Source organism: Ischnura elegans, chromosome 2, assembly GCF_921293095.1.
Source record: "Ischnura elegans chromosome 2, ioIscEleg1.1, whole genome shotgun sequence".
In the NCBI taxonomy this organism is placed as follows: domain Eukaryota; kingdom Metazoa; phylum Arthropoda; class Insecta; order Odonata; family Coenagrionidae; genus Ischnura; species Ischnura elegans.
This window is the reverse complement of record NC_060247.1, coordinates 89,463,576-89,490,394: the sequence shown is the minus strand read 5'-3', so window position 1 is coordinate 89,490,394 and position 26,819 is coordinate 89,463,576. Positions and strand designations below refer to the sequence as shown.

Genomic DNA, 26,819 nt, shown 5'->3' with positions numbered 1-26,819 from the left:
CGTTTACAAAAAAAAGGTGCCCGCGGGAGCTTTTTTTAACTACTGAGTCCCTCCATGTTACAGGTATTAGACTGCTTATTATATTAATTGCGTTTAATTCGCAAAAAATGGAGGAAATATCTTTGAATAATAAAACACGTTGCTCCATTACCGGCAACGTTGTACTAACGCCGAAGCAGATATCGGCAAGAAGAATAAAGTATTTATGTTACGATGAAATAGGATAAAATCGTCTAGCAGATAATCTTTTATTTCACTTAACTCAATGCTCCATTTAAATTTACTAGTAATACCGATCTTACAGCAGAAATATTTCCGCTCCTGCTAATGATAATCAATTTCGGATCCTTACATTTAGTATTCAACATTTATTTTCATTTCCTGTTTATGGTTTATTATGGTCTCGTCCCGTTCTCCATTGTTTGTATATATATCACAAGTGGTATCACGTCTAGGAACTTGGATGACCGTAGAAAGAATATGGTAAGGGCTAAAACCTATAATGAGCGGAGAAGCCAGACCAAATCTACCTATAAATGGACAGAATATTGGAAAATAAAAATGAAATAAAAATAGATACGTTGACAGCAGCAGAGAAGTCAAGAGTGGAAGCATTCAAAATGTGGTGCTACCGAAGAATGATGAAGATAAAATGGATTGACCGTGTGCGTAACCAGGAAGTGCTAAGGAGAGTAGGAGAAAAGAGAAGCCTCCTAAAAACATTAAGCAGAAGAAGGGACAACTTAGTTGGCCACATTTTGAGGCACGATGGTCTGATGAAGACAATCGTTGAAGGACAAGTGGAAGGGAAAAAGGGCAAGGGAGGGCCCCGAATGAGTATATAGGACAGGTTATAAAGGATGTAAAAGAGAATAAATATGTAGCTGTGAAGAGATTAGCGGATAGGAGAGAGAAATGGAGAGCTGCGTCAAACCAATCTTAGGATTGTTGACTAACGATGATGACCTTTATGATGGCTGAATAATGGAATTTCATCAGAAAGAGCAAATGTGCAAAATTTCAAGCAGATCAGACAATAGGAAGTGGGTTAAAAATCAACTGCACGATTCCATCGATGAAATAGAAAGATACGAAGCGAGTTCAGAAAAAAACGTGTAAAACATATCTACAGGCCCACTTTAATGTCACAACATGCTCACATTTTAGCTCAGGGGCAAGAAAATGCACGAAATTACGTGATATCTACGGGATAAAAACATAAAAAAATCAAGTCCATACGAATCCGGCTCCATTCATTTGCTTGGAGCAATTTAAAAGGGAATTGAAAGTTGAATTTCCAGAGTGACTCAACTCCGGAGCCCGGTATCACTGTATGCCTCGAATTTAAGAATTGGAGTTGGACCCGATGGAGTTAGAACAGGGTCCATCTCGGGCCTGCCGCTGGTATAAGGTATTTTTTTTCAGTTCCACGGCACTATACAGGTCTTGAGGACGACGACCCAAAGTGGTCGCAAATATGCTGGAGGCAGTGGTACGGTTCTTGTGCATTAGACACAAACGGTGAAAGGGAAGGTTGGACACCTCTACACACGAAAAAAATCGCGAGTCGCTAAATTATATGATCAACAGAACGGGGCCCATTAATTGACTTCATTGCCGTGATTCAAGATTTGTTAAGTAAGTCGCTAACACAAGAACATCCCTTACTGCTATAAATAAATTGGAGTTTTGCACTGCAACTAGAGAAGTTCTGCATGTATTCATCGTTTTAAAACTAGTGATTCATATAGATCTACGCACGGAATAAAAGACTATGTATGAATATACGTGCGTGAAATTACTGCGTACTTATCCCAGTTTACACTCTTTGTTTGTAATTTACGTTCAGAGAGAGGGATCGCGTCTCAATCGCAGGATACTTCATTCTGTTTTTTTTTCAGCTCACTCTATCGTTTTTTATTTAGTTTTCTTCTCGCCGTAAAATTCACTGTAATTGATTTAAATACCCTTTCCCCACAAATTGTGTCCTAAGCTTTTGAAAATGACTGTACATCTAAATAATACCGTGCGAGCCATCTCTAGAGTTCTTGGCAAGGGATAACCAACCATCAATATGCAAGATGATCTCCAAAAGCAAGCACACCCCACGGTCATAATAATATTTCGTGTACCAACAATAATATTTCGTATGCACATTCATGCAACGGCGAAACTCACCAACGGTTTTTAATTCTTATATTATTGTTCATGAAGCTAATTCCGAGTAGACCATTGAAGGAAACCCTCGTTAGCGACTCCTGTTATTCAAAACTCCTTGGCTGGTCCTCGTGACTGCTTCAATCACGCGCGCAGGCGATGGCCCGGGGGCAGAGTCGGCACTTCCGCCCTTGAGGAAGGACTCACTGTCGCTACTTCCGGGAAGAATAAAAGAAAAAAGAGCTCGGGGCAGGCCGGGAAATGGAGGAGGTTGGAGTGGGGGGCTCGATCGTGAATTCTCGTCCCTAGTCCGCCTTCTCCTCTCCCGATAAGTTCCTCGGTGGAGCGCATCGCCACCGCACGCCCTTGTCGCAGGATTTTTTTGTTGCGGGATGCCTTTGAGCGCTTCGAGAACTCATTGGGAAAGGTCCGCGATAACAAGAAAACCTTGAACTGGCATTCTGTCAAAATACGACGTAAGATGCTACCTATATCGGAGGTAAACGCGTTACACCCTATGGACATCTAACGTCTTCCTTTAGCCACCAAAAAGACCAGTTCCACAGCCATATCAGGTGATGAAGGCCACGAAAAAAAGCGGATCCAGGGATCGAGGAGGTATGCGAGTAAATTTTGGAACTCGAAAGATATCCAGAAAAGACGCTTTTTATTGCATCAGGAAACCACACCATGGATTATCCACTGTTAAGTATTTCCGTGGGCTGGTTAGCCAAGTACGGATATGCAACTATAGATGGCGTCAGCTGTCACCGGGAAATTAAAATCGGCTTCGCTCCCAATTCCGGTAGTTAAAACAAGATGCTTTTTCTAAGGAGCTTTGGTTTGTACGACATAATTTACCTCCAATATATCAAATAGGTAATAGTGATGATTTCAATTGCTTTTCCATACTGTCTCAGATGAAAGAAGCGTTGCTTTTTGTCACAGCAATGAAGACCCAAAAATATACTCTGAATTACGAGGGAAGATCCTGAACTTTACTCAAAAGTTGAGGATTAAAGCCATAATTAAACTCATTTGGATCGAGGTACTCACGGTGAGCCCGCGAGAATGCACTACTAAGAGCCAGGGAAAGAAGTCCGAGACTTACACGACCTTGCTTCTCATGAGTACGGAGGATAGATACAAGGAAAAAGGGAAAGAAGGCGCCCACGCCATGAGAGCCCGTAGACGACTGCAGGATAAGGATAGAGATAAAAGGGTAGGTGATGGATGTGAGCTACCACCAGCGGAACCGAATTTGCCATACCTTGACAAATGTTTGATTATTCTATGAGGAAGAATAATTGAGATTTTTCTCTAGATGATCATTACACTCACTATAGTTTTACACAGTTTTAATCTCGAAATGGACTTGTCTTAAATTTCATGTAGCTCCGCTTTGTTTTCCTACGATATGCAAGTCAATTTTTAAAATCAAAGGAATCTTATGGAAAAAAAACATTTTTAAAAATTGCGGCAGAGAATCACCCTGCGGCAGGTGCAAGAAGCATTGGCTTCTATATAGCGATAAATATAAAAAACAGATGCAATCCAGGAGGCATTACTACCTTGTCTTAGCTTCTCTCATGGCTCTGCGGCATGATGAAACCATTGCAGAGCATTTCACGACGCTTCAACGTTAAAGAAATTCACATTAAAGAGAATTGAACTTACAGGCATCTCAAGCAGTGCAAGCTTTTTTCATCCTATCAAATCTTAAGTGAGAGTGCAACCATAATTCATAGCCAGTGGGCGCAACTGAATCATAAATATCAGACCATCCGCTCAACTTTTTGAAAGAAAAAACGTAAAGCTTATGCGTATGAACCAACATTGCATATAGGGAAGTAATTTAAATACATGTCAGAACAAAGACTGGGAAGCTTTCTGTGCATGTAGTACGTACTGAATTTATGAGGGATTTGTTCACGGTTGAGTTGTTTTATAATACGGAAAATTATGATTAATGGCTTTTTATCCATTCCAATAGCGCAGACGGCCGCATTGAGAGCGAACTCTCTGATGTAATAGCATGAATGGATATATTTTCGTATGGATAACCGGAAGTACTCGATCAAAAAAGCAAGAAAAGGGAATCAAACTAGCTCTTATAACAATAATTAATAGTACAATGTGAGAGAATGGATTTTAAATCGTAAAATGCAGTAATTTTTTAGGCTTTCGATAGAATTTTTCACACAGATTATGTATATGCGTGCGTTATCACTTTCAAAGCCGCTCGTGTATTGTAAAACTGCGTATGCTCAATGCACTGGACCCCTGGCAATATACGGAAAGTGTGAATAGGTCCAAGAAAGGGTCCCATATCTACCTGTTATCGAGGTATCATAAGTTCCTAGTGCTGATACAATATCAACAGCAAAATCTCTAGCTCGAGGACGAAGCATCAAACTTGGCACTGACACAATATGCCAAGCACAATATGAAAACTATTCAGTAAATGCGCATTATAAAAACATATTTATAAATTTATTTTACTCAATAAGTGTAAAAATATCTATATTTCAAATTTGAAATCGAATTTTAAAAATTAATAAAGAATTAAAAAAAAGACATAACTTTGTACGAAACCTATGGTCTTTCTAGCATATTTCACACTGGATGAATCACATTGGTTCCTCTAGATTTAGCGCATTGTCATTTTCGGCGTTTAAGTTGTACGGAGGTCACTGTCGAAGAGGATGCGGACTCCTGTCCCATATTATCAGCTAATTTCAACTTCAAACCAAAAGTCCGCTCAAAGGGTGGCCCAAGGGTGTGTAACTAAACAAATAAAGGAGAGGAGACCATTGCATAAATAACGTTAAAAAATATTGTTTCATATTGGATATTGATGTTGGATTAGAAAGCCAAGCAGGGGCTCAGAATAACATATTAGTACCAGCTTAACCTATTGGTATTTGATCTTAATAAAATTTAAGCCTGAATCTTAAGTATATCCATCGACGTTCCTTTTGCTCTCCATCTTACTCCTATTAAGATCATTTCAAAACGTAATTTCGTAAGTAAAAAACTCAGTATATTTGCCACAAAATGTTGTTCCAGTCTTCAACCTCAATACTTTATAGGGGTACTTTGTGTGGAACCATGGGTATGAATTAGACGACAACATTGCATCCAAATCTGGCCTACAACTTTCTGTGATTCGCCCTCACCATTTTCAATTGCACCCATGACGTTTTGGATGTCATTGCTGTATCACTCCCCAAGAAAAATATTAGCGGCCGCCAAAATACACCCGAAATATTGTAAACATCACGAAGACTCAATGAAGTGGTAGATAACTGAAGACTTCTGGAAATCTGAGGAAAGTTAGATAGGTTGAAGAAAACTCTTCGAAAGCCTCCAGCAACAAAAAAAACGAGCGTTGAAGTCACCAGTAGCAAGTGCTTTGTTTCGGTCTCTCGTGTCCAACGAGAAATATAGACGAGAGTGAGTTACGGGAATAATTGGTTGCGCAGTAATCGAAAGTTGAGACGGGAGTTGAAACAACGTGACTTCGGATATACATCAATCTTTTTATGGAAATTGAAAGTGTAACAAGTTAATTAAGTTAGTTTTTGTATTATGAGGGAAATATTAAATTAAATTAGTAAGAAAAACAGAATAAAGACGAAAAGAAAACGACTCTACATCAACAACTCCTCATAAATTAAAAAGAAAAACTTGTCTAAACTGGCGTACATTCCAAGGGTAATGGAGTGTTTTGAAACTTCTCTGAAAATAGAGTGGAGAAATGCTGCTTACCGTAGAAGGACATTGGACGGACCGGGAAGTGACGTCACAAATTTTAAGCCTAACTTGTAAAAGGTTAGGAATTTCTGTATTTCCAAAAGACGATAGCTATAAAATGGACACAGCAGCTAGAAACGGCATGAGAAGAGTTTTCTTAGGAGTACAGATTACTACGCCAACAAGCACATCACTCAAAGCATAATACCCATGAATGGTTCTATATCTTTGTATGAAAGTACTAAGCAATGCTACAAAATCATATAAACATACAGTGTGTAATGTAGAAACACATAATTTGTGTTTTTCACTCCACAGAGATTATTTGCCGCTATCCAATGACCAGCAACAACGTAACAAAAGTAACAACGTTATCAATCAACAATGTGAAAAAAGAACCGAATTGCTTCGTTTAACACAGCAAAGCGAGTTTACGATTTAATATAAAGGAAGTAAAACATTACGGAAAAAGGTAAACTACAACAGGTTGAGCGGCAATGATGAGACCTCTTAAAGAACCTATTATCAAATTCCCTTATCCTAACTCTGAGGACGTTGGTGCCTGACTAGTGATGGATAAATGTCGGTCAAAATCAATTTTTAATCAAAATGAAAAAAAACACGAATTTAAAAAAATCGAAATTTGGACCGAAAGATCGATTGATGGAAAAAAATCGACCGTTCTTTTAAAATAAATAAATTTCCTGCAAAAAATGTTAATTATAAATTCGAAAACACCCTAACACAAAAAATCCCAAAAAATCTACTTAGAATGCATGAGTGAATTATTAGTAGTAAAAATTTACAAACCCAAGCACATTAGCGTTTTAGGATCACCACTTGGAACCACTCGATTTCAATAAGATTTTTAAGAAAGATCAACCGATTGAGATGCTTTCTTGAAGATCTAGGGCGTGCCTCTCCAATTTTACGGGTCTCAGGTAAAAGTCTGCAGTCGGGACGGAGGACGTTATCACAGGCCGGTAGTGACGTTGCTGATATTGCTGCATCAAACAAAATGGTCAAGATCGAAGTTGAAAAATCGAGTTTGGATCGAAACTCGAAGATCGAGGCTCGATCTCGATTTCCTCGATCTATTGCCTTTAAAATTCGATTATAGTCGAAATCTATTTTTCCATCTTTATCCTTAACCTCCCTGCTCCTCTCATTTCCCGTGGCAGGTGGGCAACATGACCGGCGGCGGCGAGTTGAACCTGGCCGTGGCCTTCCACTTCCCCGTCTCGCACAACGCGGAAGGGGTCAAGTGCGCGGCAGCCGCCCCCGAGACACTGCCCCCGACGGACGCAGCCGCCGCCGACGAAGCGGCCGATGAAGCGGGAGACATCGACGACGATGACGACAATGAGAACGGAGGGGTGGTGCACACGGCGCCGCCCAAGCCGCGGCCCCCGACGCCCCCAGCCGTCCCCAAGGGAGGCGGCGGAGCTGCTGCAGACGACGATAGCGGAGAAGAGGAGGAGGAAGAGGGATACGGGTTCACGTTCGACCTGCTCGAAGCCCTCAACGGTGACAACATGTGGGAGGTAACTATGGAAACGCTTATCAGCTGACCAAGGCCTGTTGGTAACTTCCCGGTTCAGTTAATCCATTCTCTCCTCCTCAAAGCAGGAAGATAAAGGAACGATCTCGGTAACTATCAACTGATCCTAACAATCAGCGCCAATATAAACAATATGTCCTTATGGCTACATAGATCCGCCCTTTTCTTAGAATTTTCTTAAAGCTCTTTATTCCTCCAGGACATGGATTAACTGACCTGAAAGTTACCCGACAGACCTTCATCAACGCAATTCATCGGGATAGAATGAAACACTTCACAGCGATCATCAGAATGAGAAACTTTTCAGCTCATGACACAATTTAACATAAACAATCACGAGGAGAGCGAGGGTTGTATTATAGCTGTAAATGTGCGTTAGGAATTCAAATGAAAATCGGATTCAAATGCGGATCGAGTTGGCCTAGGGAAAATAAAATGCACTTATATCCAGAATTTTTTAATTTCACTATCCTGCGAATCAGTCTTATCAGCTCACTCAACTCAGCAACAGCTCAAACCAACATTCAGATTGTTCTAAAAAATATTAACAGCAAATGAAAAAAAATCATAAATAAATTAAATAATGATAAATATTATCGCAACACCCAAAGCTACTGTACGTTTAGATGTTAAGTACACCTAAGCGAATTTTTCTCACGTTTTACAACAGCTATGAACATTACAAGCAAAAACCGCCATATTCAAAGACAAAATTCGAGTTCTTACGAATGATTACAAAATTTATTAATTAAAAATTACATTGAAAAGAAAAACTAATAAAATATTTTTTTATTAAAAGTAAATTTGACGATACTAATTAGCCTGTTTCAGTCTTCTATATTTCCACACTCCAACGTTTCGCCCATTGTGAAATCCCGTACATCGAGTAGTTATCAAGTAACGCTGTATGCAGCTGTATCTTATGATTTTTGTGGTTGAGTTCATGCATAGGACAAGAATTCGCCGCCTCAAAATTATAGAACATAAAGGTCAAATAATCAATAAACATGTAATCACGAAATACGCGCGAAAATTTCCCAGTCCCAATCGAATGTAAAAAATACCCAATATCACTATTTTCAATGGTTAACTTAACACTGATTAGTTTTGAAAATGCAACACGATTATCACATTTTGAAATTTAATAGTGGATCGCGTTGACGGGGCTAAAATGTTGACTTCCCAAATCATTGGCCCGGGTAAGAATACAGGTGGTTGCGGAGATTTTTCAGATCCCTCGACCCCTGCTAGCGTGATCTGCGAAGTGCACTTATTATTCAGCGCTCTGCCCGTCGGACGGGATGTTAAGCCGTGCTCCCCCAGACTTCTTTCATTGGGAGCAGGCTACTTTCGAAGCCGAAGGGTTTCTCTCCACACATTATCTCCCATCCTTATCAATGGTGGGAATGAAATTACCTGTCCGTGGGAGTAATAACGTCTTCATAATTTTCCAAACGTTCGTTTAACCCAACCGGTTTCTTCTGTATCATTCTCAAGGGTGCATCTCAAGCAGTTTGGACTTTTCTCCTTGAGAGTAAAACAGTAAAACCGGTTGACCTAAAAGGAAAGTTGTGTGGAAAATTACTTTGTCTTTATTACTCCCAGTGGCATGACGATATTCCACAAAATTGAGACAGAAACGACCGAGTCATGACTTAACCTATCTGTAGTCGGTGCAGAACCGAATCATTTAAGATGTCTTTTTTTTGCGCGTACAATAAGGGACCATAATACCTGCGATAGTTTGACTCAAAGATAGCTTGATTCGGACTAGGTAAACTAAACTCTGTATATATATTTAAAAACCAAGCACTGTTCCACAAATTTTTATTTGCTCTCGACTAGTTTCAACGGCTAGAGCGTCATTATTAAGACAAACAGATTTTTTCTTGACAATTTAGCTATAGCCGTTGATACTAGTCGAAAGCGAATAAAAGTTTGTGGAACAGTGCTTGGTTTTTGTTTCACCATGAGTATCTCACCGTTCCACCAAGTAACGCCCAAATCAGTTGATTTTATAGTTAAAAACTTACTATAGTTATTACTACAAGCTATCTGAATGCATTTCTTGTCATGTTAAAACTCATGCATGATTCACTCACTAAGCTGAATTTTCGTTTTCTATTACTAAAAAATAGTTTTATTTGCATCGTAACACGTTCGTGTCCTTAGCTGTCTCCTATTTTCCGGTCTGACCGCATCTCGTTGACCTGTGTGCTTGGTCTGTGTCCGGCAAGCGAGCGCGTGTCTGATTAAGACTAGGATGAATGCTGCGCGCTGGTGTGAAATCACCTTGTGCCACACTCAGTGGCGGCTTAGGGGGGTATAGCCACCCCCCCCACCTTTGGGTATCCAATTTACACTAGATAGAATGGTAATTTTTTTTCGACCCCCTCCACTACTGCTGAAATTTTTAACCTCACTTAGTCCCCCCCCTTGTCCTATCTGCCACTGGCCACACCTCCTGGTTGTAGCTTACATGGGCGCAGCCAAAAATTAAGGCTAGGGGGGTTTAAGGCGCAACTAATACTTTGGAGTGTTGGGGTATTGCATACCCTCCAGGGTAAGTGGGAGTTGCGGGGGCCCTCCTCCAGAAATTTTTTAAGATTAATGGCGAGTTTTACGGTTTTATGAGGGACATTTGATAAATCCTAAGACTTTAATATAAGTAATACTAATCCATTAAGTAAAATGGATTAAATTTAAAAATTTCTCTGAGCTCTGGGGGGGGGGGTTAACCCCCAAAACCCCCCCCTCGCTGCGCCTCTGGTAGCTTACACCGTACCTCATAGATGTGGCCTCCTAAAAATACCTACTCTTCCTTATACACAGATATGTCGACCTAAAATATAGATGAATGAAAAATAACGCGTTCAATTTTGAACTTCGCAGGTGATCGGCATCCTGACTGCGGCGGGCATCGCCATCCTGCTCGTCTTCGCCTGCTTCATCTACGCCGTGTACGCGAGCTTCCGCGTGCGCTCGGACGGCAACGGAGGCGGCCGGTCCAGGGGGCGTGGCGGGGGCACTGGTCGGCGGCCACAGAGGAGGGGCTCCGGAGGATCGGTGGAGTCCATCCAGAGCTAGGGGGAATTCATTGGGAAGGAGAAAGAGCGAGCAAAAAGAGATGGAGGGGTAGCATGAAGTGGAAGTGGGGGTCAGTCAGGAGGAACTCACTGCTCCCTAGGATGGCCATCCTCAGACCAAGTATGGAATAGACTGATATCTGACTTCTGCAAATGCGGCCAAGTTTAAAATTCGAAACCACGTGAAGCCTTTGGACAGTCCCCCCTACAGAAAATTTCTCTCTCCTCACCCAGCAAGGGAAAAAATCGCGATAAGGGTGTTCCACGGACTCTGAAAAGCACACAACTGTTGCTCGGACTGGAGTGAGATCTATTCTAGTCTATCCAGTTAACTGTAGGGTTGAATCACTGAGAAGGTGAAAGAGTGTCCCATTCACCTATCATTGACGTGAAAGACTGCGAATCGGGTGATTTCATTGTTAACATTGTTCAAATCACAGCTAAGAGTTGGTATATTTCGAGAGGATCTATCATCTTAATTTAACACATAAATTTTGAGAAAAAGTATCAGGTTATGATTTAAACCTTTGTTTAAGCAACTCATTTGGCAAATTTTTCCCCGTTTTCGTAATTATAGCGGCATTTTGCCGAAGGCACGTGGATTAGGAAATATCCTCAGCTAAGCCGCAGCTGAATCTAGCACTCTGTTCCTATGCCGATTGCATACTATGCTTGATCCAGAACTAGAACCAGAATTCTATCTTGTGATTTGTATTGAGGACGTAATCCATAACGCAAGAGGGCGTGATAGATACAACCATGGAATCCGTGTTTGCAAGTATGTGGCAGGATCATTCGTATCTTTCTCCGTAGGAACTATAGGAGGAAAAGGGCACTAAATATCACAGTGCAACTGTTCCACGTCCCACTGGGAGCCAGCAGAAAAATACTGCTGCACTAATAACGATAACAATTGGCCCAGCAAGCTGGTATCATTGCCATCATGCCAGCTAGCTGGCATGGTTCTAAGTCACAAGATGTACCAGAAGCCTAACGTACAACTTTGATATTGTGCTGGATCAAGTATTTTGGAAACGGAGTTATTAGGCGGTGGCGGCATCCGTCACGCCATCAAGACAGTGACGTCCAATTCGCGAACAAGCGGCCTCCACCCTATTAAAAACATAAAGACTACTTCCACTTCCTCCTCCGCTATCCCTCAACTTATTTCATGGGAAACAGGAATAGATCTAAAGTGACCCGATTGCTTTCGGAGTGAATGCGCAGAAAAGATACCATGTGCCGGAGTTTTAACAGAAGAGTCGCGGCCGGGGCGAGAGCCCCCGGTCGAGTTCATAGCGTAAAGCTGCCATCGATGTCCCACACTAGAAACAGTTACCATGATTCATCGTACATGCATTGAAAAATATCAAGGTTTTTTTGATGAACATTCATGTCGCGATCGAGGAGGTTGAGAGAAGTTATTGAACGTCACTCGCTCGAATGAAAGAAGACGCAATTTCCCAATGAAGACCAGCTTGTGCCTGATTCAGAAATACTTGGTTAATTAAGACACTGCTCGATAAAAGATACTCTAGCAATAAGAGAAGTTCCACAAATCGGTCATCAATCTTGAAGCTTAAGGGAAATCTACAAGCATTGATATCTGTCAATTACGAGAAACTTAGTCTTCACTCAATCAATAGCTGTCTAATCCAAGTCTTGAATCGGCCACTCAAGTTTTCAACTCCCAATGCACGCCAAGTTGAGACGCAAAAGAGGCTATAATTTCGACAATACATCGTCCAAACGTAAAAAAAATTAAGCGTTGCGTCATAACCGTAGTGATTTATGGGTATTCGGCGGTAAAAAAATTTTGTTGTTCCAAGTCTAAATCTTACATTTTCACGCCTCAAACTTCTCCTTCTTCTGGACCATCGCAATTATATCGTCTCACAACGGAAACAGTGAATTATTTCGAGTGATGTTGATTGGCAACGTGGAGGGAATGACTTGTTTGTGTTACCATGCCAACGAACTCAATGGACATTTCGTGCGCATCAAATGCTTCATTTTAACCTTACACATGAGTATTTCACCTAAAGTTTCTCACGGTGTACTTTATGATTTGAACATAAACAATGTCTAAAAGCCATATTAGAAAAAATAGTGTACATAAAATTACCTGCGACTGAAAAATTAGGGAAAATGTGTTTTAAAAAGTTGGATGCGTTTTAAAAATTTTGCCAGTTAAACAATGATAACAATCCTGGAGTTTATTCATATGTTGATAAGATATAAAAATTCTCTCATTAAAAAAACTGATCTTACCAATCCTTTAATGTATGGCCATTAATGATCAAGAATTTTTTAAATAAAAAGCATGTATTTTAAATTATTTCCAGTAAAATAAAAAAGTTACAAAGAGACTCTTGTTCTATTATGTTTGTTAACATTCTTCTACATACAATATTACCCGATGCCTAGCTCCTAGATTACACATCTTTCAGTGAATTCATCCTCTACTCGGCTGAAAATTTCTACGTACTTCCTCCGAACTAAGCTCTTCTTCCCAGCTCATAATCCTCGAATAACATTGCCAATGCAATAGATTATTTAAATATCACAGCAAGGGTTCCTTCCAAACATCAGAATGGAACACCGTATTGGATAATGCTTATAGTTATCTATATCAATAAGCCGAGTAGCTTCGACAAGCAAAGTAACACTTCCAAACTGCCAGTTGATAGATTAGATATTCACCATCACAGTAAAGCTAATGAATTATTGCACCATCGGAGCCGATGCAATAAATTATATGAGGTAAAATACTCCTCAAAAACCTATACCTACTCGCAAAAGAAGAAGAAAATAAATCAAGTCATCAGACAAGAAAAACATTGACGGTCTCGATGGATGGTAAGAAAAAAGGCAGGTTCCTTTATCCTGCATAAATACTACGGCCAGGAATGAAATTATAATGAGCTGCGACGCACTTTTTTATATCTCTCCGAATCAAAGTTGGTGCGAATTCTAAGCGGATGCTTAATACCATATTATAGGGAAGGATGCCAAGTAAGGGTTGAATAGGGAGGAAGAGGACAAGTTTCATGCATAGAATGAAAGGGAATAGGCCTTAATGCAAAGTAGACAGGTCATTCAGTATGGAAAAGAAGTAAAGACTGCATTGATAAGGAATTTTTTTATTATTATTTAAGAACTAATACCGCAAGATAGCCAGCCAATGGCGTGCCTATCCGCAGTCAACCGCAAGTGTACCAAAGCTAATAAAAATCATTTGCCGTTGACGGGATACAAACTCCTCCGAATTCAAATCCCGGTCAATGCAAGTGATTGTTGCAAGTGTAATTATCGAAAAATGTTCATGCAAAAACCAATAGTCCTTAATTTGTGCAATACCTGTAAGATTTTAAGTTAAGTACAGGAATTCTTCCGTCTTATCTTTGTCTTATTCTTAATATTGGTACACACCTGACGTATGTGTCACATATTTTCAAAATTCGTACACAAATGTCGGAGTTCGAGGCTTCATTTTCAATGAAGACCTGAAAAGGGGATGAAAAAGAAAACTTTTATCCCTCATAGTCAGGCTGACAATGGAATCTTGAAGACACCGGTTTATTCAGCCATGTGGCTGCCGCAATTGGCCTCCAAATGAAGCTCTTTTACAAAACTAATATATTTGAAAAAATATTAGATAGACACAAATTTACTAAATCATTTCCATTTGATTTTTATGTGAATCTCAAATATTTTCTCGATCGAGCGTCTATGAGACTTGGAGTGAGCACCATATGATGGATTTGGCTTAAGCTGCAAAATTTGAACGCCCCTTGCTTACGCTACTTATGTGAATACAAACATTCTAATACTGGGGAACTTTTTTCAGTTGGCTGAGAAATTGTCTCATTAATGAGGTATTATTCACTTCGTTGTTGAGCTTTTATTCTACTAACGTATTTGAATTTGAGATATTTATCATGGCAGTAACGCTAATTAATGTACCTACCATCAGAATGAAAGCAATACAATTTCTGAGATAAAATCTTCGTTAAAAACCTGTACCTGCTCGCAAAAGAAGCAGAAAATAAATCAGGTCATCAGACACAAAAAATACGAAGTCTAAAGGTTTACACATTTTTCTCATGTTGACCTTATGATATGCGACTGCTTTTATTTCGTGAAGGACTGACAAATTTTTTTAATGAATAATTTGTACTTAAAGCCAGTAATTAGCCTTTGCATTTCATTCCAGGCAATATCAGGTTTTTATAATTGTGGTAAAAATTTCTCTTAAAAATTAATTTGGAAGCAGAGACATTTAGTTACGTAATGTTGAAGTAAAAGTGAAGAATAATTGTTGTCAATATCAATCAAAATTGCACTATGCTTCGGATTTCGGTAAATACACCAAATTTAAAAAGCACTTATGGTTACCCCAAATACAAAGCGAAACTTAATATTTCAAAGAAAAATGATTACTAAAAAATAACTTCGCCAACCCTCCAAGAAAAAATCAATTCCACATTTATAGTTCACATCACACAACCCATCCCCTCATGGGCTACACGCTGCTACCGTTTATTGAAGGTCCGAAGCTGGCATCGACGTACTTACAGCCTACTGTCTACTGCAACAAGGTACTTGGACTCCGTGGAGCCAGTTTGACGGACATTAATGCAGATGGGTTGAAGGCTTCATCTCTGTTCAAGGTGTAACTTTGCCATAGGATAAATCGTTCAATTTCAAGTCTAGCACTCACTGCCGCTGTTCCACTTGACCTCGGTTGCGCCGGTTTCTTTTGCCGTCAGTGCCACTTACCCTCACACGTATCGCATTTTTTCTAGCACACTCATTGTTATATAACATTTATAATCGATTTTATTAATGCGTACACTGCCGTATTTTTCGCAACTGTCCTTCAAGAATTAAATGACTTATTAATTAAAATTGATTGCTTCAGGTTGAACGTTATGGAAATATTCGATATTCATTTTTGAATAAGCGAACTTTGCAATTTCCACAGATTAATTTCAGACTCACTCATTGCGTTCCACCACACTTTACAATCTTGAAAAAACAATAATTATAAAACGTTTAAGTTAAGTTATACACCCACAGAACCATTTTCTTCCCATTTTTTTGCATATACATTATTTGTTATAATCATGCCACAGCATGGTAAAACGTGTGGCGCGGGTCCAAAAAAAGCTGTGGAAATTTAAAAACATTACCTATTCAATAACGAGTACTTATTAATTAACTATAATATATTTATTAATTAAAAGAGCAGCCAATCAAAGCAAACAGGCATTACACTTTTAATAGTAACTAAAAGAAAAATCGTACTCCTCACTTAAACATGATACCACAATTTTAAATATTACGAATGAGCACTTGCAATTTTGCAGACTTTGAGAGGGAAGTACGGATTAATAACTTGCTCCACTCGTTCGTAATTGAGAATGACATTCACCAATGTAGCTGACCAGTGTCTCATTAAGTGTCACGTTCTAGTTAGAAAAAAAGAATTCACTTATGGCACACGTACAAAAAATAAATATGTGCGACCAACTTGATGCAAGGGTACCTCTACGCACACGGAAACAGCGAAAGGGAATTTAATATATTTAAAAATATTTGAATGATTCCGATAAATTTAAAATCAAGAAATCAATATGTAAAGTTATGCATCCATTTTTCCTCGCAAATTATCAATTGACATTAAATGTTATATAACACTAATAATTCAACGATTTTACCGAAATGCAAATATCAAAAGTCGACACTGTTACTCACAAATTGCCGAAAACAATTTCATTCAGTAAGATCATTTGTTTAAATTTCATAACCAGTTGACGGGAAAGACGAATGCATGCGTACTTCAGAACACAATAAGTATTACTGAACTTGAATAACGCCAATTCTAAGAAATGGTATAGGAAAATGTATCACCAGGTGCCGTGGATGTTAATCTGTCGATGAATATTCTTCACACATGTCTTAAATTTGCACGAAAAGGCAATTTTTTTATTAATTTGTATTATGTAAGCGAGAGAAAGAGCTCAAGTCAATATCCAGCCAAGACTTTTTGCACGGATTTCGTTAAGATTCGTCTAGAGATTAAATTCAGAATCCTCATAAAGAGGAAACATTTGTTCTAAATAATTAATTTTATCTTGAACAACATTTTAAAGAGTCACGTCCAATTGACAATTAAATTGATTACCAGCGTCCAGGGGCGGATCCAGGATTTTTTTCTAGTGGGGGGGGGGGAGGGGGCAAAAGGGTCTGACAGGCAAAAAGTCTTCTCATTAATGAGATTAAAAATAACAAACAATAATTACTTTTAAAAATGTTCTGTTTATTTTAATATGAAAGTTATTAATATAACATAAAATGATTGAGGCTCCATAATACACAATATTCCACCGATGTATATGCAAATATATATGCGAGGATGCATCACTCGGACCGTGTCATTTTCTGGCTTACCACTTGTTTTAAATATCTGCTATAATCTTAAAATTTTCCTGTTGTATAAATTTTACCCTCGTCAACATTTTCCTGTATCACAAATTTGAAATTATTTATTGGCTTTTTCTAATACGTATTTTTAAATTCGAGGCAGAAGCAAAAAGCTGAAAAATGTGATAGGTGAACACAAAGATGACGGCAGTTTTCAACGAGAAATACGTCACGATAAAAGGAAAGGAATCGGCAGTCGGTGCGATTTGCTTACGTATGTCCTAGTATTTCCGTGTTTTTTTTGCATTAAATTTCAGTATCCAGAAGTAACCACAGCGTATTTTAGAACTGAAGCACTACATTGAAATTACTCCAATTACTGGACCTCAAGTGGGCAACAATAGTCCATCACTATGGAGCCAGCTATATATTGATTTTCTCCGGCGATTTGAAATTTTATACTAACGTGATATACACGCCAAATTTGTGACGTAAATATCGAAATTATATTATCTTAATTTGTTAATCTCTTTCGGGACAGTCTCGTCCACATTATAGATTCGTGAAGTATATTTTGCGCGAAAAGGCCAGCATCGCGACTGGGCATTTTACTCGAGAAGGATTACCATGGTTACCGGTAGGATCGGTGCTTAAATACCTAATTTTTCGCATTTATTGTTTGAGGGCGGCGTGGTCTTGGTTCTTCGGCCCAGTGGATATCGGAGGATTTCAGGCAGGTGGGAGTTCCCTGAAGTCTTCCGGCCCCCACGGGGACGTGCTCCAAGGAATTCACAACTTGTGGAACCACGTCGCCCTCCCCCTTTTCATTTCTTATTTCATTTTCATTTCATATTATTGAAAACAAGTAAAGACTTTGTTAATACGGAGGTCACCGGATCGAGACCCACTGACGACCTTTTTTTTTGTTTCCTTTTTCCCATTAAAATATTAATGAAAAGTCATGGTAGACAAGTATATTTTCAAAATGAAATTTAAAAACAGTGTTTATCGCAAAATATTATTCGACATCATGACTGATGCGTTTAAGCCCGTAACGATTTTAAAGTAGGTACAATCGGTCGCTCAGTTCTTCATATATTTTAAGGAAGTTATCCTTAATTGTTCCTCTAAGCGGATTTACTGATTAAGTGTCAATATCCGTTGATCGTGGTATCGATGATGCGATCTCGGTTCTAACATTTTTTACCTATTTTTTGCCTTGTTATCCCGATAGCCAAGAATATTTTTTCTAAGTGAAAGTTCTCGCTGGACATCACGGCTCTAATTTGTGTTTTCGGGTGTACCCCACTTACTGCTCAGCTGGTCATTTTTGCGGAAGTGAATTAGCAGGGCAGTATTTTAAATACAAGTATTTAAAATACGTATTTGAGATACATTAGTAGTTTGTAGTTGATAAAAAAACGACCTTAATGCATCATATATTTTGTATTCAAAATACAGATTTTTGGTGTTTTGCCGTTCCAAAATAAAAAATACATTTTTGAAATACTTTTGAAGTAGCTCTGATAACACTTCTGTAACATCACGCTTCAAAGATTACTTCGTTTTCGTTAAAATCGTTTTCTTCATGTTTGCAACTATCCTTAACGTACCAAGGCAGGTCATATTTATTTAATACCTCTTAGTTTCCAAACAAATGTATTTTGTATTTAAGAAGGTATTTAAAATACCATTTTGCAGTTCGTTTTCAAATATTAATATTTCTAAGGTATTGCTCAATTTTTAATTAATTAATTTAGTTACACTTGGAGCGGTATTTTGAATTTTGCTATTTCAAATGCTCCTCGATCTGTATATTGCCCAGCCCTATGAATAGTTCAGCTTCTCAGAACTTACAACCGCTCATGGAACCAGGGATGATTCGGCCAGGTCGACAATGGCTGAGGGCCCCCGAAACTCATGCGTCTATCGTAAAGCGTATGGAATGTGTAATAAAAAAAGACTCAGATACATGAACCAAAGTTTTTTGTGGTTATAAAATTGTCAGTACTCAATTAGTTGCTTTAATATAGCATGCTCGCTGCTAGGTGCAAAGGTTTATATAAAAAACAAATAAAATAAAGGTGTCACGAGATAAAAGAGAACCTGATGTTTTTTGAAAAGGTAATTCAAAACAGTTATTTCATTTTTTTAAGATTTCAGTGCAGTTTCAAGGAAAAAATGCAGTTGCTCGTAAATGAGGGGCGAGGGAATATATCCCCCTCACCCCAATGCATCAGAGAAATAAAAAAAATATTTGAAACTATTAACTATTTTTGACATACATATAATAACTACACCTGCTTAAAGTTCAATTTTCAGTGCCAAAATGTTGTGAAATGCATTTTTTGGAATGTCATTTTTTCAAAAGTGTATCAAATTTTTCCTGGGGAGGGGTTACCACCCCATGTCCTCCCATTCCCCCCTAGGCATATTCCTAGTTACGCCACTGCCGTGAATAGATAATAGAACCGTAATATATTATCAAATTTAATAGACATCCGTGAAATTATCACTTTTAATTGTATTTTTCTCATGGAATTACTATTTTCATAAATTAAAGATAAACGGCAAATTGAGCCGTATTAAAGGTTGCCCAACTGCACTCCGACGTCTGGACGCCCTTTCTCATAAACTATCGAAGAGTGAGTTTTCTTCATTATTTTTTTCAATGCTGGGAACGGCTTCCATCGAACTGTAACTCGTAGACTTCCGATATTTCGGGCGTGGGGAATGGTAGATAAGAAGCTCAAGCAATATTTAATCAGCGAGTCCTTACTTTAATTCTGAAAGCCAACCCTATTGCTTATCCCAAACGCCATCTAAATAAGTATAATTTCACTAGCTATTATGGCGGACATGTTCCGTTTAACACTATAGATTCAACCACCCAGGAATTGTAGTGACCACCTAGGGCGGATCCAGGATATTATTCTGAGGGCGGCACATGGGTCTGACAGGTCTTCTCATATTTGAGATTAAAAACAAAAGACAACGATTACTGTAGACAATATTCTCTTTATTTTGATATTAAAGGTATTAATATTAAATTAAATGATTGAGACTTCGCAATGCATAAAATATAACGAACGTTATGATAACCGCATTAATATCTTGTCTATTTTTTAAGCGTCTGGGGGGGCACGTGCCCCCGTGCCCCACCCCCTAAATCCACCTAATCCAGCGTCCCGTTAACTTGAATAATATCGCATCAGCCGAGGCCCTTTAATCGGTCAGTTTAAAATTATTGTATGAGATATGGTGGGACAGCGAGATTGTTGGAATTAAATAGAACTTTTACACTGCCTGCTTTTTAATTGAAAACTTTTTCTATTCACAAAGCATTTAGACGGATTTAGACGGTCAATTAAAAAAATGAATTGAAAAGTGGACTGTTCAAAAATTTTCTTCTACTCGATTCCGATATATTTATTCTTTCACATATGCAGGTCGACTGTCCATTAAAGGGCAAAAATTAAAAAAAAATGCCTCAATAGTAAAAAACTTGAATAGCATTGGTATTGAGATATTTATCTAGAAATGCATCAGCTGAAGCCCGTGATGTGGCTGTATCGACAAATGCACATTTGGAGGTATTAACGGTGAAAGGGTCGAGTATTTTTTCTATGGATTTACGAGGGAGAGGGAGCACGTGCATGCAAGCCCCAATTTCATCTATAATACTTATTAATTCCAATCCATTTAGGTCTGCAGAGAAATATTCATGCTGTCATGCGCTTGAAGGAAGGATTCTCCTCAATTAGAAAAATATGGTCGGATTGAGCAGTTTTACCCAGACCAATGTTTTTAAAAAGTTACACTCACAAAGAAAATAACAATGGAAACCAGCGTTTTATTGAACTTCATTATGATCGATGTTATTTTAATGCTAAGGTAAAATGCATCGACTGAAGCTCCTCACTCGGATGCGTTCATGAATGCACGTATGCAGGTCTTCTCATTGCACGGAAGGGTCGAATTTTTTTCTTCAGATTAATGAGGAAGAGAGCCAAAATTTAATATACATTAATTATTTATTCTAATCCATTTACGGCAATATAAAGAAATAATTATTCTGTCATGTGTTTGAAGAAAGGATTCTCCTAAAGAGAATAAATATGGCCAAAATGACCAGTTTTACTCTGAAAAATGTTTTTTGGAATGGTATTAGGAGGAGCCGACCGACAGCTAAGGTCATTTGCGCCATGAGGGATGGGTAGGTAAGGATAGGGTGGAGAGAAACCTGGCGTCGGTATTAGCCTGCTCTTAACGAAAGGCACCTAGGGGACCACGGCTTAACGTCCCATCCGACGGACAGAGTGTTGTGCTTGAAATGTCCTCCACACAACAAATGTTTTTTTTTAAGTCACATTCACAATGACAATAACACTGAATATCAGCGTTATATTGAACTTGAATATCATCAAGGCCATGTGATGATAAGGTGAAATGCATCAACTGAAACCCTTCACGCGGGGATCTGTTCATGAATGCACATATGCATTATCCCGTATAGGTCTTCACGTTGCACGGAAGGGTCGAATATTTTTTCTGCGGATTAATGAGGGGGAGAGCGCACTGCCATCGCCGCCAATGACTTGACGCCCCGGGCGCCGCTGACTGACCGCTCCGCCCCCTCATCTGGCAAAGAGAGCGGCCGACACTTTCGCAAGCTGACCGGGCAAGGGGAGGGGGTGGAAACAATTACGACGAAGGAGGCAGGAGGAGGTGGGGGGAGGAGGGGCGAAGGTCGCGAGGATGCAGGGAGGGCTTCCTGTTCGCTCCGACCAATATGGCGAATGGGACCATCGATTCACCATCGACGAAGCTCCCACGGTCGCGGAAATTGGAAATCAAAAGATTGGGGGAGAGGGCTGTGGTCCCCTCCACCTCACCTCGATCTGTCACTGGGGCAGCGAGGCCCCCGCTCTTGCGGCGACAGAACCCACCCGTCCTAGCCTCCAAAGAGTCATGATGAAAACAAAAGGGATGGACCGGGAAGCCGAGTGGTTGATGGCACATTTAGAGGGCGGCATGAGGGTCCTCCTTTGTAATATTCGTGGGCTTTCGCTTCCCGAATAACCGGTAACAAAGCACCGCTGGAGATGCTTTTATTAAACGCGAATACCTCATTTCTGTTAATTCCATGCCGTTGCATTGTTTAAACCACGGGCGGACTGTTTACTCAAGGGCACCGATGGCAACGTGGTCTTAGGTCCCCTGCAGCTGCAAAATACCCCCCTCAAATTAAGTTACATGAAGTTTTTTGTTACAACCAAACAAAACAATTCCATTTACAACCCATTTACAACCAACTATCATTTTTTTCAGTTCTCCATCACTCATCCTAAAAGCATCATGTCAATAATTTTATGATTATTTACTGTAAAAAGTCTTACAGTTCAATTCACATTTCATTTACAATCAAAGGACAGTTTTTTTCAGTTCTAGAGTCACCTATCGTCTGAGCAAACGTCAATAATTTTATAATTATCTACCGTAAAAAGTCTTACAGTTCAATGTACTATTCATTTACAAGCAAGAGTTTTTTTTCAGTTCTTGAGTACCTACCGTCTCAGCATAAATGTCAACAGTTTTATCATTATCTACCGTAAAAAGTCTTGACTACTGAAGACTACTGAAATAAAGAAATTAACAGGGCGGTCAAGAACTTTTAAGGTTGGAGGAACAGGTAGTGGAGTAGATTACGGAGCATTACTACAGGATGGTGTGAACGCAACCAGTGGAAATAGCTCTCATGGCAATAGGTTCGGTAACAGTGGTGAGTCGATGAAGAGCTCCCACGACTTACATGGCCTTGGATTTCATTTTGTTGAGGTGCGGAAGAAAAGTTAGTTAAGGGTCGAAAGTAACACCCAGGTCATTGATGGCGGAATCTATCGGAACAAGTTCATTAAAAATAGAGTATTTATAAGGAGTGACGGTGCAATTTTGAGAAAAAGCTATGTATTCCGATTTGCTTGTATTAATATTGAGTTGCCACTGAAGGCACCAGGCCTCAAGGGACTAAAGGGAAGACTGCAAAGACTGCGAGTCAGAAGCATTCTCAACTCTTTTGAATATTTTGCAGTCGTCTACAAAGAGGAGAATTCCACTTGCGTTGGAAAATGCACAGCTCGTAATATCGTCCATGAAGAGGGAAAAGAGAAGAGGTCCGAGAACGCTGCCTTGGGGGACGCCTGAAAGGATGGGGATGCTTGAAGAAGACGCTCCGTCAAGAACAACTCGCTGAGTGCGTCCGGTTAGGAAGTTCGATAGTATAAATGGGAAAGAGCCGTGGATCACATACTTGCAGGGTCAAAGGAAAACGAGAGGTGCTGAAAGAGCCCAGAGCTCACCGAGGCCGTCCGGAGCCCCGCATGGCCCGAGGATCCCCACCCGCCTACCTCCGTTTTCACATAACCTGGTAAAAATTCATTTAAGAGTCCACGCATCGCTGCCGTTTGAAATATGTTATTTTGTCACGATTTAACTCTTGATAACAACATTAAATTGGCGAAACTTGGCTTGTGATGATCCAGAGCAATGACGGACGTATTCCTTCGATTAAAACAAACCGTGGCCTCATCATGGCATTAATTTAAGAGGACACAACTATCATCCTATTTGGATAATTGCAAGAAAAATTTGGCCTTATCTCAACTGACGACTATCCCGTGCCCCATTTTAAGTTGTTGTGAAGCAACAGACTCCATAATTACGCCAATTTAAATCAGGATAATTTGTTGTGAACGAGGCTTTAATCGTTAAAAACTTACTCGCCATTATCTTTAAAATTTCAGGGTTTGTAAAACCATTCCCAAGTATCTTAAATAAAAAACTTTTACCTTCGATAAATCACTTAGGCAAAATTTTCATGCTCAAGATACGTGCATTTAAAATAGTTTAAAAGGGTTTACTCTTTAACAACGTTTAGACAAAATACCACCATAGAGTTCGTTTTACTATAAAAATAATCTTGACAGTTAAATTAAAGGTTGTCATTAATTTCTTTTGGAGGAATTAGCGAATTAGAACCAATTCTAAATGAATAAGAAATGAAGAGAGAGTTTCATATGAAAGTTGTAAATACACGTACTACGTCTAAATAATGAAGGACACACGACAGAAGAATCTCTAGGAGCTGAAGGAACTAACAAGGGAAATGCAGAAATGGAGAGATGCAGTACACAAATCTCAGAAAACTATAATTATCGCGGAAGGTTGCTTGGTATTCCAGCAGGTAAGGTTTTCCAGGGCATGTCGATGACATTGGACGACACGTTCGTCGAAACGTCGGCCGTGATGGAGAACTTGACCCCGTGGAAATCCCGAATAACCTTCAACAATACAATCCACCGGGAAAGACCGTGGTCATTCTACTATTATTATGGTAATATAACAACGTGTAATCGGTCATCCCGGACCAATTAATTAAGATGATTTATTGAAATGGAGATTATAATTCCCCCAATCAGGCAACGCTTCGCTCTTATTACAAATGCTCCAAAATGGCTCCGGGGACATTGAAAAAGATGCATGAGCTCTCTATGTGCGTGGAATGCGCTTGTGGTTATTTGGAATGAAGATGAAGAGAAGGGTGGAACACGTTTGAAAGAAATACAAGCGATGAATTGTTGACTGAGGCTGGAGACAAGGCTGGCGAGGGATATCTTCGGACGGAGAAGGCAGATTGGCTGAGGTAAGGGCAGGAAGGCGGAAGAGGAACCGGTAGGTGGGGCACAGGGCGAGTGTGGGAGAGGGGGAAGGGGATGGGAGGGCTAATTTGGAGGACAAAGAGGAAAAGTGAAAGGATATCATGGGACGCCAGATTGGGAGAGAAATGGCGACGGGAGAGAATGCGAAGTGACCGGGGGAGGAGACAGTCGAAAAAACTACCAGGATAAAGATAGTAGATTGCCCAAGGTAGCCTTTTTGACTAATTATGATCTTGCTTTTTCTCTCACGCCTAAAATTTTCTGTTATGAATAGGATATTCTCGTTACTTATTATATTTTTTGGGTACTTAAAATAACGAAAAGCTCAGATTAGTTACATAATTCTATTACCAATACTACTGGTTTGTACTTGTGAAGTAAAAAATAAAAAGTCTTAACTAATTTAAAAAAATCTACTTCAAGATAATCTTTATGATTACCTCGGAAGCAACGCGTTAGTAATAATCCCATTGCGTAACACACGTAAGGTTCTCTTTTTAAAGTTTAACGGCTCAAAATTACTCTAGGTTCTTTCAGTAGTATATAACAAATAAGTTGCACATTCACACCTTCTAGTAAATATATTTGTTCGGTGTTCATTGTCGGTAGCATTGGTATTTGCTAAAAGTCATTATTACCGCCAGGAAAGTACGAAAGCAAGTACAATATCACTGATGTAACGTAATAAAACTGGAAATTTTAAACAAAACTGCCCGATTCAATGCTTAAGTCAGTCTCAAAACACGAATGAAAGGTATAGCGGTTTCAGAAAAAAAACAAAAAGGAAGAAAGGGGAAACTATAATAATTTATGGCTAAATATGGAGGTAGTCAAAAAGATTACCTTAGACGTTATAGATAGTTAAACAGTCCGGGTATGTTTGCGTTAAAAAGACGCATCAGTCACTATCGTTCGGACGTACTTTCTTTGTGGAACATTGCTCGTCTAAAACTTACGACATTACCTTGAAAGTTAAAGGATCCAGAGAGTATACCAAGGCAAACATCTTCTGAGTTAATTATTTTTTTAAAAACGAGTTCGACAAAACATGATAAAAACTTTAACGTGAGAGATACTAGCAAGTGTCGACGATGGATAAATTAATAAGCCCGTTAGCCGTGTATCTTCACCGCAATGAATTTCTTCATTACCATTGATTGGTTGCAATGGGCCATGAACTTAATATCCACCAATTTTAACTTTGATGAATTATTCTTCAAAAACAACTAGATATGGGAAAGTCTTAATATATTTTTATGATAAGGACATTATTGAAATTCCGTTGTGTTAACATTCTGTCAAGGGTAGAAAGTTAAAAGCTCACAAAGGAAGTTATCCAAGTGTAATCGGTATATCGCGTTCAAACTAAGCATTGTGATAGAACGTGGAATTTTAAATGAGATAGGTTTTTCCTCAAGCGTCCAATTGGCCTTTGTTTTCGAAATATTATCAATGGAGGGAACTAAGAAAACGCCTTCATGTATGCAACCCGTGACACAATAATACCTCAAAATAATGGCGTTGTAGCCCCCACCGGGCTAAGGGGGCTTACTTTGAAGCTTTCTGTAATAACTTTTTAAAATACATGCTGCAGTGTATTCGCACTGATGACTTGGCAGTAATCAGTGCGAATAACAAATTTCCATGACAAATATAAAGTTAAAATAAAAATAGAAAGTTAAAGTTAAAGATAAATAAAATTCCGATGCAGTTTGCTTGCTGAAAATTCTCCCGAAAACTTATTAAATAGCTTTTAAATATATCAATAAAACTATTAACAATAATTAAGCATAGCACCTCTCTCTTGGTACCTGACTATATCCCACTCTGAGGGCAGCACAGTAACTCTGAACGTAGGAACGCGACGCTGATTGAGACTTGGTATTTACTTGGTATGGACGTAATGTAAACGGGGTGTTAAAGAATTAAATATCGAAGTAATATGTTTAGAAATCTACGTTTTATTATTTCACTATTATTTACAGTGGATACGAAACCCTAGGGCGGGCTCGCTGGCTACACTCCTGGGCCGAGGTCTGAAGAGTTAGCTTATCGCCTCTGCACCGCAGAAGGGGGAGGATAGGTAGGAAAAAGGAAGGAGGCGCGCCGCCG

At 39.2% G+C, this 26,819-nt stretch overlaps 1 protein-coding gene across 2 annotated transcripts in view; it reads left to right on the top strand.

The window, feature by feature from the left end:
* LOC124154142 overlaps positions 1–12,929 on the top strand; it is a 78,412-nt gene extending 65,483 nt beyond the window's left edge. For both annotated transcript variants that reach the window (XM_046527676.1, XM_046527675.1), the window contains exons 9-10: positions 7,095–7,457; positions 10,367–12,929. In XM_046527676.1, coding sequence (XP_046383632.1) covers positions 7,095–7,457; positions 10,367–10,561 — 558 coding nt within the window. In that variant the 3' untranslated portion in view covers positions 10,562–12,929. The remainder of the gene's footprint in view (positions 1–7,094; positions 7,458–10,366) is intronic.
* The last annotated feature ends 13,890 nt before the right edge of the window (positions 12,930–26,819 follow it).